Source organism: Pyrus communis, chromosome 4, assembly GCF_041283825.1.
Source record: "Pyrus communis isolate YQ-2024b chromosome 4, ASM4128382v1, whole genome shotgun sequence".
NCBI classification, from domain to species: Eukaryota; Viridiplantae; Streptophyta; class Magnoliopsida; order Rosales; family Rosaceae; genus Pyrus; species Pyrus communis.
Window position 1 is genome coordinate 2,288,050 of NC_142568.1, and position 15,007 is coordinate 2,303,056.

The 15,007-nt window shown below is 34.8% G+C and overlaps 2 protein-coding genes across 2 annotated transcripts; both read left to right on the forward strand.

The window, feature by feature from the left end:
* The first annotated feature begins 4,200 nt into the window (after nt 1–4,200).
* On the forward strand, nt 4,201–8,836 carry LOC137723639 (amino acid transporter AVT1H). Its single transcript, XM_068462835.2, has 3 exons — nt 4,201–6,563; nt 7,032–7,639; nt 8,092–8,836. Exons 1-3 carry the CDS (start codon nt 6,314–6,316, stop codon nt 8,629–8,631), a joined length of 1,398 nt encoding a protein of 465 aa, XP_068318936.2. The 5' UTR covers nt 4,201–6,313; the 3' UTR covers nt 8,632–8,836.
* Nucleotides 8,837–10,731: 1,895 nt separating this feature from the next.
* LOC137721899 (CRIB domain-containing protein RIC4-like) lies at nt 10,732–12,938 on the forward strand. Its single transcript, XM_068460923.2, has 3 exons — nt 10,732–11,047; nt 11,134–11,262; nt 12,280–12,938. Exons 1-3 carry the CDS (start codon nt 10,846–10,848, stop codon nt 12,585–12,587), a joined length of 639 nt encoding a protein of 212 aa, XP_068317024.2. The 5' UTR covers nt 10,732–10,845; the 3' UTR covers nt 12,588–12,938.
* Nucleotides 12,939–15,007: the final 2,069 nt, after the last annotated feature.

Genomic DNA, 15,007 nt, shown 5'->3' on the forward strand with positions numbered 1-15,007 from the left:
ATTGACTTTTAAATCATTGAATTTGGTTAAGGATCGATCTCGAAATGAGCTTTAAAAGTTGGGAAGAAAATTTGCAAAATCTAGAAACCACAAACAAGGTGCATGGTGACCGACACGTAGTGCGTGTGATGGCCAACGCGTGGCTGCCTGTGCAGTCACATTGTGGCTACACGTGGAGGAACTCGAGGTCTCTCCTTAAGTTTCTCAACGTGCCGAATCCGAATCTGCCCTCCGTTTTTTGAAATTTGACCGTTTTAAAATAGTTCATTTATTAGTCGTACTTTGTACGAAAAATGCGTTTATACGCTAGTACATTATGTTTATGTAAATGGTTTCGTTTCTAGGTGGCGGGTTCGACCCGACGACATGATTTGTGAGTGGATCTTTTCTTTTATGTAGTATTTATTTATTTGTTGGTTTCCATTTATATATTTCATAAAGAATTTGCTATGATACACCTAGATTAGCTTAACGTTTATAAGATTTAGCGTGTTGATAGAAACTATGAAATTATTATGAATCATAGGGGATGCATAGGTATGCATACTATTATGGGTTGTCTTAATTATATTTGCAGACATGAATAGTATTATGTTGACTAGACTTATCAAATCATTGTGGCATGATTATATTTACGTTATATGCTCATCGTTGCTGCACCGGTGTTAGTACTCGCCCGAGGCCTAGGCCAGTCTTTCATGTGTATGTTCACATCGCACCGTATGCTCACTTTGGATCCACTGAAGGTGTCGGTCATGTCCTAAATTACCATAGGCAATTAAGACTCGTATGTGATGCGCATAACGCCAGTCTTCACGTGATTGTAGTACTAGAATGTATATCATTATTACACCCAGTCATGTTCATGTCAGGATATCTTTGCATGAACTCGTGTGTCAGCATGTGTCGATGAGCACTCGATATGATATGTTTGCTTATGTGAGATTATGTGATTATGGACGTCATGTGTTTATTTATGAAATATTATGACGTATTGAATTCTTGAGATATTGCATGCTACGGTAAGTATTTTCTTACTGTATGTAGTATGTATATTTTGGAAACTATACTTGTTTTACGACAATGGGTTATTATGTTTTCGAAAAGGTTTTTACAAAGATTTATTTTTAGGGCCACTCACCCTTATTTTTCTCCCCTCCAGGTTTTAGTGCTGAGCTTTCGTGTCAAAGAGGATTCTTGGAAAATCTTGGTATAAGTGGTTACCTTCAATAGTATGATTCTCATCCTACTTTACTATATTTTACTTATGCTCTGACATCACGTGTGAAATGAGTTCATTCCCGCTCACAAGTGCACTCTTATATTTAGGCACTTTTAGGTTTAAATTTATTCACATTTTCCACGTCACTACACTTTATGGCTTCGTCATCCTCCTAGTGTCGGCCAGCACAACTCGATTCGGAGTCTAGGTGGACATTCTGGGTCGAGGTGTGTCATCATATGACTCCATGTGTACAAGGCCCAACAACCATCTATGTTTGCAAAGCTCCTCTAAGCACTTGGAGACATATGCGCCACTTTTCATACTTGAAGTCAAGAAGTCCTCGCTCTTAGTAGCTCGATGCCATTCTTTGAGTTTCTTGGTCACCTTAGCACATAGCACGCCAGTCACTATGCCCACACACCCAACAAACAACATACCGACACTTTGCCTAAACATGCCATGACAATGGACTTACTCACTTTGCTGCTCTAGAAGAAAAGGCGGGCCATGCCCAAAATGAAGGAAAAACTTTATTAAATTAAGATCATTTGAGCAACATATGCATTAAAATTAGTACTAGAGCAGAATTAATGAAAGTATGAACTCAAAATCCAATCGTTATCCCATGAAAATTCAAAAGTCTAGTGAAAGGTAAACAAAAACTAAACACAAATTGAAAGGATAAATGATTGAGCTTCAACAGACTTCTTTCCTTCCTCCTTGGATAGATTTGTTGAATGAGATCTCCAAGTTCCTGGAGCCTCTAAATTTCCCCACCAAGGTGAGATGTGAAGAAGAGATGGACGATCTAGAAGTGATTTGATGCTAGTGAAATCACCTCTAGGCGGCCGACTATTAGAGAGGATAGGGAGAGAGTTTGGTTTTCTCCTATTTCTTTCTCACAAAGCCCTAACGATGCTTATGCCTTAGTTCTTTATTTATACCCTCTCTAATTTTAAGTGGTTAAAATTTTCCTTATGTGTGGCGAGCTAACCGCATTGTAGCTCTTATATGTTGACACATATTTTTGATGGCTCGCTTTGTTATGGGTCACGTGTATTTTATGAGACTAGTGGAGAGGTTGAATAGACTTGAGAAGTATGAGACTAATGGTAGATAGAGAGAAGTAAGAAGTAAAGAAAGACAACGAAATTTGCTTTCAGAGCTTATGATCTTAATCATGCAGGTGATGCTTCCCTTTTACATTACAGTAATGATGACATGAATGTGAAATGTCAAGGTTGACAAACGTTTAGAAGGGTTATTGGTTACATACACCTAGGAGGCCATAAGTTACATGTAGGTTATACATGAATACTAAAGGATAAAAAGCAAATAAGCAAAACTTTGAACATTATCTCCATTTTTTTCAATATTGGAAATTTAGATTAGTCTTATTTTTCGGAACGTGGGATACCTCGAACTTCGGCAAAAAAAGAAAATTAAGATACATATTTTTAAAAAGGAATTGTTATTAGCACTTCAAAAATCTGATTCTACACTCCTCACAAATGTATTTTTCTTTCTAATTATAGAAAGTTTGGAGTGCTAAATGAGATTTTTAGAGTGCTAATAACAATTCCCTTTAGAAAAAGGAGCATATGTAGTGAAATTAAGTTTCATTTTGCAAAACAAATAAGTAAGAAACACTTTGAACATTATCTTTTTTTTTGTCATTCTACATATTTACATCTCTTCTACTTCCACCTTTTTCATTTAACGAATTTTTTCTATATAGATTACATAATTAGAAACGTTCATCTCCTAAATCATCATCATTTCAAGATCATCTTTATAAAAAAAAATCAACCGAACTCGAAATTGTTTAATCATTTATATGTATAAATTCAATGGAAAGTTCACTATGACGATCTTAATCGTTACCAAAACCATTTATTTGTTTAATACATACATATTACTAAATTATCACTATGTATTTGAAGTTTGCATAGATAATCTTGAAATGATGATTTAGGAGCTGACCAGTTTCGAATATAACATATGCATAAGAAATTTTGTTAAATAAAATGGGTAGAATGAGGAGGTTTCACCAAGGGCGAGACACAAGTATTATTCAAAATTTAATAAGCACATTGACAGCGCTTTGTGTCGAAGTGCATTTACAGACTTAGTTTGTCAAACATGTAATTGATTTATTTCACACCTAATTATTCTCACAGCACATCAAAACTACTTTTTTTAACCCACAACAATGCCAAACATGTCCTTGTAGCCATGGCCATTTCTCCCCCTCTAGAAGTCATTTTTGCCCATTTCCATCTAAATTAACCTCCTTTTAAACCTGCTTTCTTCTAGAAAAACCATATGCTAGATTCTCATTCTTCACGATCTCTTGCACTGATGCGGATGAAGTTTGATACCCATTTTCCTAATTTTTTTTTTAGCCATCTAGACATGTATTAGAACCATATATGTCAAAAAGTAGATGCAACAATTAAATATGCAGTGCATAAAAGGCACAAACCCTCAGTAGAATCAATTATGCTCTCCAGATCTCCCCAAGTCCGGAGCACACGGATTAAAAAATTCGGGCCGTTTAAAAAATAAGAGAGAGATTTGAATCCTTAGTTTGTGTGAGGTGAGCGGATGAAATAAACAATTAGACGCCGTAGGGTTTTAAATGATTGGTCTGGATTTCTCGGTCCTCGATCCGGACACAAAGATCCGGAGAGGATCTCAACTCCCCACAATTTCCATAAAAAGAAGTAGATATCGTAGAATATTTGCTAGGCGTTCTAGGCAATATGAATGGTATCATATGTTTTTCTTCTCCAAGCTGCAAGGGGAATGAAGGTTGTTTGGCAGTCGCATCTGGTTCGTTTGGAATCAACTTCCCCTACATATTCTCAGTTAGGTCTTGTCTCATTTTTCAAATAAAAACGTTTTATGGAGGGAAAGGGTAGGCCATGTCACAATTTGATACCTTAATTCGTTTCACATCTTTTTTATTTTTTATTTTTTATTTTTTATTTTTTTGGCATCGCTTTCCTACAAAACTCACTAGTTTTTGGAATTCGATTTTAAACAAAAAAGTTATTAGTATTAAGGAGGGAAGAAGGGTTCGAAACTATTACAAAGAGGGAATTTCAAACTCGGAATGCATGAATGGAAACTCAACATCACCATTACAAGAGTTTGGAACCTGTAATGCATGAGTGAAAATCCAATCTAAGATTCATGGGTAGAAATCCAACATGCTAGTTATACAATTCGTTATACTTTAAAGATAGCAAACGAATATATACATTGTGAGAATAATGAGTATGAGAAAATTCGCATTCAGCCATACATAGGATTTCTGACTTGAAATTTACCGAAGCTCTTGTGTCATCATATTCTTGGTGCTGATGTGAAGGTGCTGATGTGAAGGTACTTGGTGTTGCATGGGACCTAAGGTTTTCAGCCGTTTATGTTATACCTTGACAATGCTAGTAATGAGTTGCAGCTAGATTGATATAGTCTTCAACTTAAATATGAAAAAAAAAAAAAATGGAATTGTTATTAGCACTCCAAAAATCTCATTTGGCACTTCAAAGTTTCTATAATTAAAAAGAAAAATACACTTGTAAAGGAGTGTAGAATAAGATTTTTGAAGTGCTAATAACATTTCCTAAAAAAAAATGTTCATTCGTTTAGGTGTAGCGCCTGAGATGCCAATGCAATACACCGAAATTGTATTTGAACTTTGGGCTCGTTTGAAAGTGTTTTTCAAATGGCTAAAAACGCTTTTGGGGAAACTGTTTTTTATCAACTCCAAAAGTACTTAAAGTGCTTCATGCATGAAGCACTAGTTATGTGCTTCTTGCAGGAAGTACTTCAAGTGTTTTTCTATAATTCACTTGCATTTTTACTAAAAATTGGTTCCAAAACACCATCATCAAAAGCGCTTCAATTATTTTAAAAGTACTTTTAAACGAATCCTTAAACACCAAATTAAAAGTACTCATGTATAGATTTCATCATATCTAGGCCGAAAAAGATATTCCACCTGATAACCAATTATTAACGTGGGAAATTTTGTTTGATTCACTTAATTCATGTTGTTAAATTTTTAGTGGAGAATTAACGTTGTGTCTAGCTTTTTCGTTTTCTCTTCTAACGCTATCAACCTTTGAGTAAGATTGTTGTATCGTACATGTTACGCCGGTTCGTGATGTTGCCAAATTGCAAAGGGATTAATTCCTTAATTAAAGGGAATTAGCCTCGGCATACGAATAATTGTCTATGTGCTTTTTAAGTGCACTTTTCCCGCCAATTAATTGCCGAAATTCAATTTTAATACATGAGTGAAGCACCTTGATCATGATTCACATGCATTCGATAGATTTGGGAATAGTTATGAGGTCAAGTTGGTTGCGTTAGCAAATTATGCGAGAATGTGAGAACAAAGTTTCACATCGGTGAAGCACCAAACCATGTTAGGGCTTGCAAGATATTGAGCTACTTCTTATTCTCATATTGTTAATTGGTTTTAAAGTGAAACTTCAACTTTCTTCATGGCACGTGCTCCACGTTACCTTGTTTGTGTTGTCCACGTATTAGGCATGAAAATCCTTCACAAATGAGGAAGCTTGTGAGAATGTGAGGATAAAGTCCCACATCGGTGAAGAACCAAATCATGCGAGGGTTTATAAGAAATAGTACTACTCCCCATATCACCAACTGATTTTATGGTGGAACGTCAACTTTTTTCAAATTGTTCCCTTTGCCAACTTTCCCATTAGCATCAACCTGGTGGACACCAAATTAATTAACTCTCTCTGGGTATCTACCAGGTGAGACATCTTCAAAATTTTTAAGTCAGATTCTAATTGCAAATAGTAATTAAAAGTATACCTGTATAAATTTCATTTTGTTAAAAAAATATACCCACTCTTATTCCTCTAGATTTGGAAGATCGCAAAAATTTATACATCTTACAACTTCTTTCAGATAGTAGTGAGCAGTATAGTACTGTAGGAATATTGCTTCTGTTCATGATGTGTATATATACCACCCTTTCACTTCTTGTACGAAGCATTCACCAAGTATCTCTTAGCTAGAACCTTTTATTTGCTTACCTAGAACATGAACATGTGGAACAAATTGTTCGGAACATCAAGATCAAACTGCCTCCCACACCAGAATCAAGTTCTTGAGAGCGACGCAGTGCAGCGTGCGAATCTGAGCTGCAACGTTTGTCTGGAGGAAACCAAAGTATGTACGTGTGACCAAAGCTTCGAGAGCGGCAAGAGAGTCACGGGTGGTGTTGAGCACCATGCAGAGGCCAACAATTCAGTTACTCAGTCTGTTGTCAACATGAGTGGGATGCTCATAGGTAATGAATTTTTCATGAACTAGAGTTATTTGATCAAAAGGTCTAAGATGTGCATGTAACTACAGTGCTTAGCTTTGTTTTTGGTTTCGGTTGTGTGTTTATATATACAAGATCGCTTAAGCTTTCTAGGTTATACTAGGGATGTCAACTTGAGAAAGTTGGTACAATTTCTGGGGTACAGTCAACGGACTGTTTATTTTTTAGATACTCTTTCATGCCACAAATTCGCTTAATCAACAATATCTTAGTCATTAAATTGATTGCATTTTCATTTCCACTTTATCTAACAACCCAAATCTTTTTTTTTTTTTTTTTTTTTTTTTGCAAAGATAATCCTTGATCGAGATCGTTATATATATATATCATTTAGCTTTTCACACCAGTTACACTACAAAAAAAAAATATTAACTTCAACTTCAACAAATATGTTGTAAATTAATTAGTTTTTGCATACGTTTTGGGTTGCAGGTTTGGGACAGTTATCAACTCCATATGCCTTAGAAAATGGGGGTTGGTCTTCTGCATTCCTATTGATAGGACTTGGGGTAATATGTGCATATTGTTCCCATATCCTTGGAAAATGTCTGGACAAACATCCCAAGTCAAGAAGCTACACAGATATTGGACACAATGCATTTGGATCCAGAGGAAAAATTATAGCAGCATCCTTCATTTACGTGGAGATTTTCATGGCCCTTGTGTCCTACACCATCTCTCTGCATGACAATCTAGCCACAGTGCTCTCCGGGATTCAACTCAAGGTTTCGTGGGCTAAGTTACAGAAATCTCAGCTCTTAACCTTGATTGCTGTCTTCGTAGCTCTCCCTAGTCTTTGGTTGAGAGATCTCTCTTCCATATCTTTCCTTTCCTTCGGCGGAGTTCTCATGTCACTCGTCATTTTTATATCAGTGGCATGCACCGCCATTTTCGGAGGGGTGAAATTGAACCACACCATACCTGCCCTCCAGATTCATAACATTCCTGCAATATCTGGCCTTTATAGCTTCAGCTTTGCAGGACATGTTGTTTTCCCCAATTTATACAAGGCCATGAAAGACCCATCCAAGTTCACCAAGGTATACTTTTTATAGTCTCTCCAATCATATGGTTAATAAGTTAATTAACTAATTTCTCCAATCATGTACATAAATAAACTATCATTCCCAATCTCTTGATCGCCGTTAACCATGAAGAAATAATTCAGATCACACAACTGTTGGATAACAATCTAATTAGGATGTGAACAAAACTTCAGTACAAATCATTCTATTTTGATTGAAACTCGGTGATCATGGACTTAATTTGTTAGAGTATGAGCACAATCTAACCTAAAATGAAATAGTTATGGAACCGCTAGATAACGGTATTGGTAGGTGGGGATTTGGACTAAGTAATAACCCAATGAGCCAATAATAATTAGGTATCGAACTTAAACTACTGAAAGTCAGCAAGACCGAACTAAATACGACCTATATTTTTACTTTGTTTTCTCCAAATTTAACCTTTTATATGTTTTAAATTCTTGCAGGTATCAATAATAAGCTTCACTCTAGTGACAATACTTTACGCATCCCTAGCATTCACGGGAGCCAAGTTGTATGGTCCTCAGGTGAATCCTCAAATCACTCTGAGCATGCCTCCACATCTTATAGTGACAAAGATTGCACTGTGGGCAACTGTGCTGACACCAATGACCAAATATGCTCTTGAATTTGCACCAATGGCTATCCAGCTTGAGCATAACCTTCCTCCCTCTTTGAGCTCCAGAACAAAGTTTCTCATCCGGGGCAGCGTCGGTTCAGTCCTACTTCTGGTGATTCTAGCACTAGCTCTCTCTGTTCCGTATTTTGGGTATGTTCTCAGCCTCACTGGATCACTTGTGAGTGTTGGCATTTGTATCATTTTGCCCTGTGCCTTCTACCTCAAGATATGCTGGGGTCAAATTTCAAGGCCTCTCATGTTCCTCAACCTCACCCTAATTGCATTTGGCACCCTTCTTGGGATAGTTGGAACCATTTCCTCATCAAGGTTGCTCTTTAAAAGCCTGAGCAGAGCTCACTCGGCCTGAAAAAAATGAGCCAACCATCTCACTTTTCTATTCAAATAAAACTATTTAATTTTCATCGTGGGATGGGTGCTGGATCTATATTTTATCCTCTGATTATCTTTTTGGTGTTTTTTTTTTTGTAATATTTTTTAGGTCTAAAGCTCTATGGACGTGATACGTGTATGTATCTGCGGTTGTCATCATATGAATAAAGCTTTTTGAATCAGCTGTTCTTCTTCTCTTCGTTGTATGTTGCCTCCAAAGCTTTTAGAACAAAATAATAAATAAAAAGCCAATGGCTTGGGAATAAAATTGAAATTCTATTCACATGTTTGATAAATACAATAATGGGAAGGCTAATCACGGTTCATGGTATAAAAATTAAAATCACTCATCATGAAACGGGACTAACTTATAAGCTGAGATGTACTTTAATTTGAAAATCGGAAACCATGAGAGTCAAAAGAATATAAGTGCAAAGAAGCAAAAACTTTCAGCGGAGGTGAGTCATGCCACACCAAGGTTTAGGAAGACAAGTTCATGTTAGCAAAGCTATCAATTAGTATGAGAGTAATAAAAATTCATCTTTCGGGTGCTAGTCAAACAAATAAACCAAAGTGTACGACTAGGAGAAGGAGTAACGGAGTTTGAAACTCCAATAGAGAATGAAGTCCGAAACCTTTGGAGCCCCTTAGTTTGCTTTCCCCCACTTGAAAACATTTTAGTTTTGAAATTTATTATGACTAAGTTACCCACATTGCAAACTAAATATAATAATTTTATAAGTAAGTTACCCACATTGAAAACTAAATATTATAATTTTATAAGTGGTGAATTATTCTAGTGATTAGGGTCTTCCTTTTTAGCTTCCTACATTCCTAGTTCAAGGCATCCTTCTCCTTTCCCTTACTATAGATTAGTGTAGACTATCGATTCTACTAAAAAAAACACTAAATATTATAACTTTTGTTTTATCTCTAGCTTATCCATGATCCTACAACAAAAAGTTAAAAGTTATGAAGTCATATTTGATTCCAAATGTGGTAGTGTAAGTTTAACATCTTATGCATACGGAGTTAAATTTGACTTTTAACTTTTAACTCTTATACATTAGAGAATTATTAAAGTCTTAAATGTAACTTTTGAATCTTCTAAAGTGGAGGTCCTACTTTTAACTCTAGAGTTATATCCAAATAAAATATGACTTTGCATATACATAGCACCAAAGTCATATGTTAGGACATAAAATATCTCGACTTGTTAGAGTACATCATGTGTATTATCAGCTCAATATGATTGTCCTTCCCTTGACGGACCATGCAGATGTTATCCGTACCTTGAAGGGCTTACAAGACTCTATTCGGCATAGCGCCTAAAAAGTCTACAATCATTAGGCCCCAAGGCTCATCTCGCCGCCAAGCGGCCTTAACGCGAACAGCTTTGATATACTATTAGCTTGCTTATTTTTCCCTGTGGTTAGCGGGAACTGCCAAAGCGTACTTAGAAATGAATTAAGTCAAATTTAGATACAAATATAACTTCTAACTACAAATATTTTTCTCCATTGAAGATAATCTAAAGGTGTGTAAGAAAGAAGTATAGCTATATAAAAATTTCTAGTGGATTTATGATAAGTTCATTTTGTCACTTGAGCTGGATAAATCAATATTATCTATTAAATTATTTACTTAGAAAACGACTTAATTCTTAATATCGATTTATATCTATCAAAAGAAGAATAAAAATGTTATTCTTATTATGTCTGTGGACCTGATCACTATTAGAAAAGTGGTATAACTGTTGTATGGAAATTGTGATAAGTGTTGCATTCCTTAAAAAAAATGACTAGGCTGGCTAGAAAAGGAATGAGAGCAAGGAGAGGTGGCTTGGTCTCAAAGAGAGGCAAGTAAGGAGTGCCCACCATAAAATGATCAAAGTATAATTATTATTATTATTATAGGAACAGTTGAAAGGTTGGTTTGTGGACCAATCCTACAAATTGGACTTGCTATCACCACAAAAGTAGGTTAAGTTGCAGTTTAACCAACAACTCTAGCACCCACTCCACAATAATCATAACTTTGTTATATATTTTCCTCTTCACGCATCAAACTAGAGCAACAACAACAATATATAAGGTGGATCAATCAAACATTCCACATTTGCATCATTCTATCTTGTTTATAAAGTCAACACCAACTGATCGATATAATAACACCATTACGTTGTTCTTCCATGGTTTGTAAGTCCCACAACAAAACAAAAAAGCTTAGGCTTTGTATTTTTGTGTCCGAAGGGATGAGGGATCGAATGGAGAGATTTGTTGTTCTTCCTTTTGGCATTGGCTGCGCTTCTCAGTCCAGCGTTGCTATTGGCGCAGCAGCAAGTGCTGATCATCAACAAAGAAAATCTAAAGCACCACCTCCACATACAGCAAGTATCTCTCTCTCTCTCTCTCTCTCTCTCTGTGTCACAAATTAATTAGCTAGGTTGGTATTTATTGGGTTTTTTTGACAATGGAAGATGATCCAAAAGCACAAGGAGAAAAAATGAAGAGTGGTACATTTCACTTCCTGACTCTTAAGAGGACTCAAATATCCAGTGGGATGCAGAGATTGATCAGAAGCATAAAAAGCTTCTCCCAAATATTCGGTAAGTGGATCAATATTTCACTGCCTATAATCCTTATATATGTGTGTGTATATATATATATATATATATATGCATGCTCAAATAGTGAATACAAACCCTAATAATGTACCACTAACTGAATTCTTGATGCATGCATGATCAGATAGTGCCCATTTACATTAGTATGATCTTGCAATGAATCAAATCTAGATCTTTTTTTGGTCAAATTGTGATTAGATCAACGCATAATTGATAACAGTGTTATCTTACGTGATTCTGATCAAGAGTGGAACGAGGAATTTTTAATGGGGTGGTTAGCTAACTTTTTTGCAAGTGAGATCGGGCTTAGAATATTTTAATTAGTTGATCAAATACTTTAGCGTTGCTATTAGGCGGGCTACTCGGTGGCTTTTTTTTTGAAAGAAAATACTAGGTTGGTGGGCGGCCGCTAAGAAAATTTGAGTGTCAAATACTTGAAAGAGAAACTTGGTTCTATTCCTTGGTTAACCAAAATGTATAGGATGTTGTTATTCATATACCTATTTTTATTTCTCACATTTCTTTTAATTTCTGGCCGTCTGATTGAATAAATTAAAAAAAAATCAATAGACAAAAATTAACAAGGATATTTAAGAGATAAAAATGAGTGTGAATATCAGTAAACCAAATGATGTAGTTGTTGATGATTGAATTATTCTTTAAGTGTTGATTAACGTACTTATTTCATATTGGTAAAACATAATTTGATTTGCAAATTTGATTTAAAATTTTGATTCACCTAGTATTATCCTAGTAAAAATGTACAAACTTTGTCTTTAAAAGAGTATACGTTATATGTTGATACGCATATATAAATAGAAATATAAAAAAGGGGAATTGGGTTGTTTACTAAGAAGATCCTTTTGTCCCATACCAAGAAAAACTTAATTGTGGTGAATGATATATCTATAAAGATTAAAAAACATATGTTCTTTCTAATTAGTTTTTAATATCTGTACGTTTATGCTTTTGGTAATCCTCTATATGTTTATTTTTTAGTTTACAAGGAAGAGATTGAGGAAGAGGATGAGGAAGGAGAGATGGAAATTGGATTGCCGACGGACGTGAAGCATGTGACACACATAGGACTGGATGGGTCTGCCACTACCAATACCACCGCAAACCCCTTAAAAGCTAGCAGCTGGGAAAATAATTTCAACACTCCAGAAATACTTTCTTTCCCTTCAATTTCTTTAAAGCAGTTTGAGCTTGCCATGGCTGCACAGACCACCCACCAACCTGAGCAGCAGCAGCAGCAGCTCGTTGTTGATCTCAAGACGCTGGAAGATCCCAAAGATCTTAGCTAGTTAATATAGTAATTGAAGCTACCTGGTCCGTTTTATCTTTGATCATCCTATATCATGATGTTAATGCCTCTTAACCACAGATTATGCATGCATGCATGCATGCATATAGCTAGGATTTTGAGTTTGAGGAGGTGGCCGGTGGGTGAATTGGTTTACCATGCTGATATATTGATTGAATTGGTGCAAAACCAAGTGCAATGACGTTGTAGAATTCATGCATTCAACCCCACTTAGTGAGTAAGATTTGATTATTGTTGTTGTTATTTGTTGTTGCTGATCGATTGAATTGGTGTCATATGTGTTTTAAGTGGTTTGTAGTGGTACTACTATATATATGTAGCAATTTGGTTATTGAGTGGTAGTGCATTTTTTGGAATATAATTTTCTAATGAACAATCTCTCTATATACTACAACTAATCAGTTCTATTTTACACCGAGATTTTTGTGATAAAACTTGCACAATCAAGTTTGATATTATACGAAATGAATGGCCTCGTTAGATAACGACATAAATCTATGATCCAAATTTTTCACCAATATATTAAGTAAATGGAAGTTATCAATAACACTAATGATCCAACGTTTATTATTTTTACTTTTTGTATAAACATTCATTCTATCTAGGATGAAAATATTCTATACTCTACTGCACTTTTATCTGTGTTCTAATACTGCATGTATTGTAAATTGTAATAGAGATTCATCCCACACTGCGCACTTCAATATAATTTAATTTCATGCTTCAGTTTTAATTTATTCGTATTTTTTACGTATCACTTGCATATTATGATTTCATCACCTTCTAAGTGTTGGCCAACATACCTTAATTTTAGTGTCTACTTAGATATTGTGGTTGGCCCGTGTCATGTTATCCTTGCCCTAAAATCATACCACCTTATAAAAACTATTGTTTGTTAACCCTACCAGTTTTTGTGTTAACCCATTTCTCTGGTCGGTAATATTTCAAATCTTAAAAATGTTTTGATTGTTCAAAACATGTTTACTTACAAGGAATGAGATTGAAATCATTTTGATTAGCTTACTTCAAAACTTTCTCTGTGTTTATTGGCACTTAAGAAATCAGAAAAAAAAAAAAATATATATATATATATATATTATGGCATGTTTGGTACTCTATTTGAATCCAACTTTTTAAACTCAAAAACAAATTTCAAGTTTTAGACCTTAAAAACTTGTTTGGTAGGATTATTTTCAAAAACAAAACTCAAGACTAACTCAAAAATATAGTCTATTATCTAAAAACATAAAAAGAGAGTTTTTAGAGATTTTAAACTTACTCATTTCTTTTCTCCCCCATCCCCTCTTACTCCAAATCTATCTCTCTCTCTTTTCGTCTTTCTCTCTCCTTTTTTTTTTTTTTTTTTTTTTTTTACCTTTTTCGTCTCTCTTCCAATCGTTCTATTCATTCTCTCAGTTCTTTCTCTTTCCTTCATTCATCTCTTACTTTCTTTCCTCCTCTCTCCTCTTTCTCCCTCTTCTACGATCCCCTCTTTTTAGATATCTTTGTCTAGTTTAAGTCGTAATATTTAAAATTTTTAAATTGCAAACCAATCAAGTTTTTGAGTCTTCCAGAGAATTGTTTTCAATAAATGTTTTGAGAAATGATAAAAAATTTCAAATAGGAGACCAAATAGACCCTTAACTTTCCTTGAAATTTGTAGTCCAAAACGTAAGTATCATGAAAAGGCCAGTTGATTTGATTTTCCTTCTGTAATTTTTTATTTTTAAATTGTTACATTCCTACCCTATTTCATTTCTGTCAAGTAAACATAGTACATATACAAATATAAGAATCTCAGGATAAAAGGTCTTGCATTGCCGATAACCGAATAATAAGCATGTAAGAAAATGTTGGGGTTTTTTTGGGCTTCTTTGAGGTCTAACAGGGAAATTCAGAAAATAAAAGGCCCAATATAACATGCAAGAGGCCCGATAAGGAGCCCAGAGTACAAAAAGTTTAACAAAATAATTATGGTAATTTTAACGAAAATCTCTCGGTATTGTTCACTTTAATAAAAACTATATTTTTACACTAAAAATTCAATCCTGATACTATTTATTTTACCCTTTATTTTGTTTTAAAACTCAAAATTTTCGAACTCTTTTCGTTAATTTTCTTAATTATTGAACACATATTGTTGGTAATACCTCCAACGTCAGCCTATGTGCACATCCTCATCGTTCGGAATCATCACATGCATAAAAGATTCGTTGCGTGTGCATACAACGAGATTGATACGGGACTTCAGCTAAATTATAAAATGGGTCTAAATCCATTTTGCGATTTAATGGTTTTGTATGGAAATACTTTTAAAATGGTAGGTAACATTTTGGTGAAATGTTTATGCAACCGATCTTAATAAAAGTGTAAGTGAATTTAAAAAAAATACTTGAAATG

Bases quoted from the DNA above. Each gene is read 5' to 3' on its own strand.
- LOC137721899 (XM_068460923.2), top strand. From the start codon at position 10,846: ATGGTTTGTAAGTCCCACAACAAAACAAAAAAGCTTAGGCTTTGTATT. The intron at 11,048-11,133 runs GTATCTCTCTCT...TGACAATGGAAG, and splicing joins ACCACCTCCACATACAGCAA to ATGATCCAAAAGCACAAGGA. The intron at 11,263-12,279 runs GTAAGTGGATCA...TTTATTTTTTAG, and splicing joins AAGCTTCTCCCAAATATTCG to TTTACAAGGAAGAGATTGAG.
- LOC137723639 (XM_068462835.2), top strand. From the start codon at position 6,314: ATGAACATGTGGAACAAATTGTTCGGAACATCAAGATCAAACTGCCTC. The intron at 6,564-7,031 runs GTAATGAATTTT...TTTGGGTTGCAG, and splicing joins CATGAGTGGGATGCTCATAG to GTTTGGGACAGTTATCAACT. The intron at 7,640-8,091 runs GTATACTTTTTA...AAATTCTTGCAG, and splicing joins ACCCATCCAAGTTCACCAAG to GTATCAATAATAAGCTTCAC.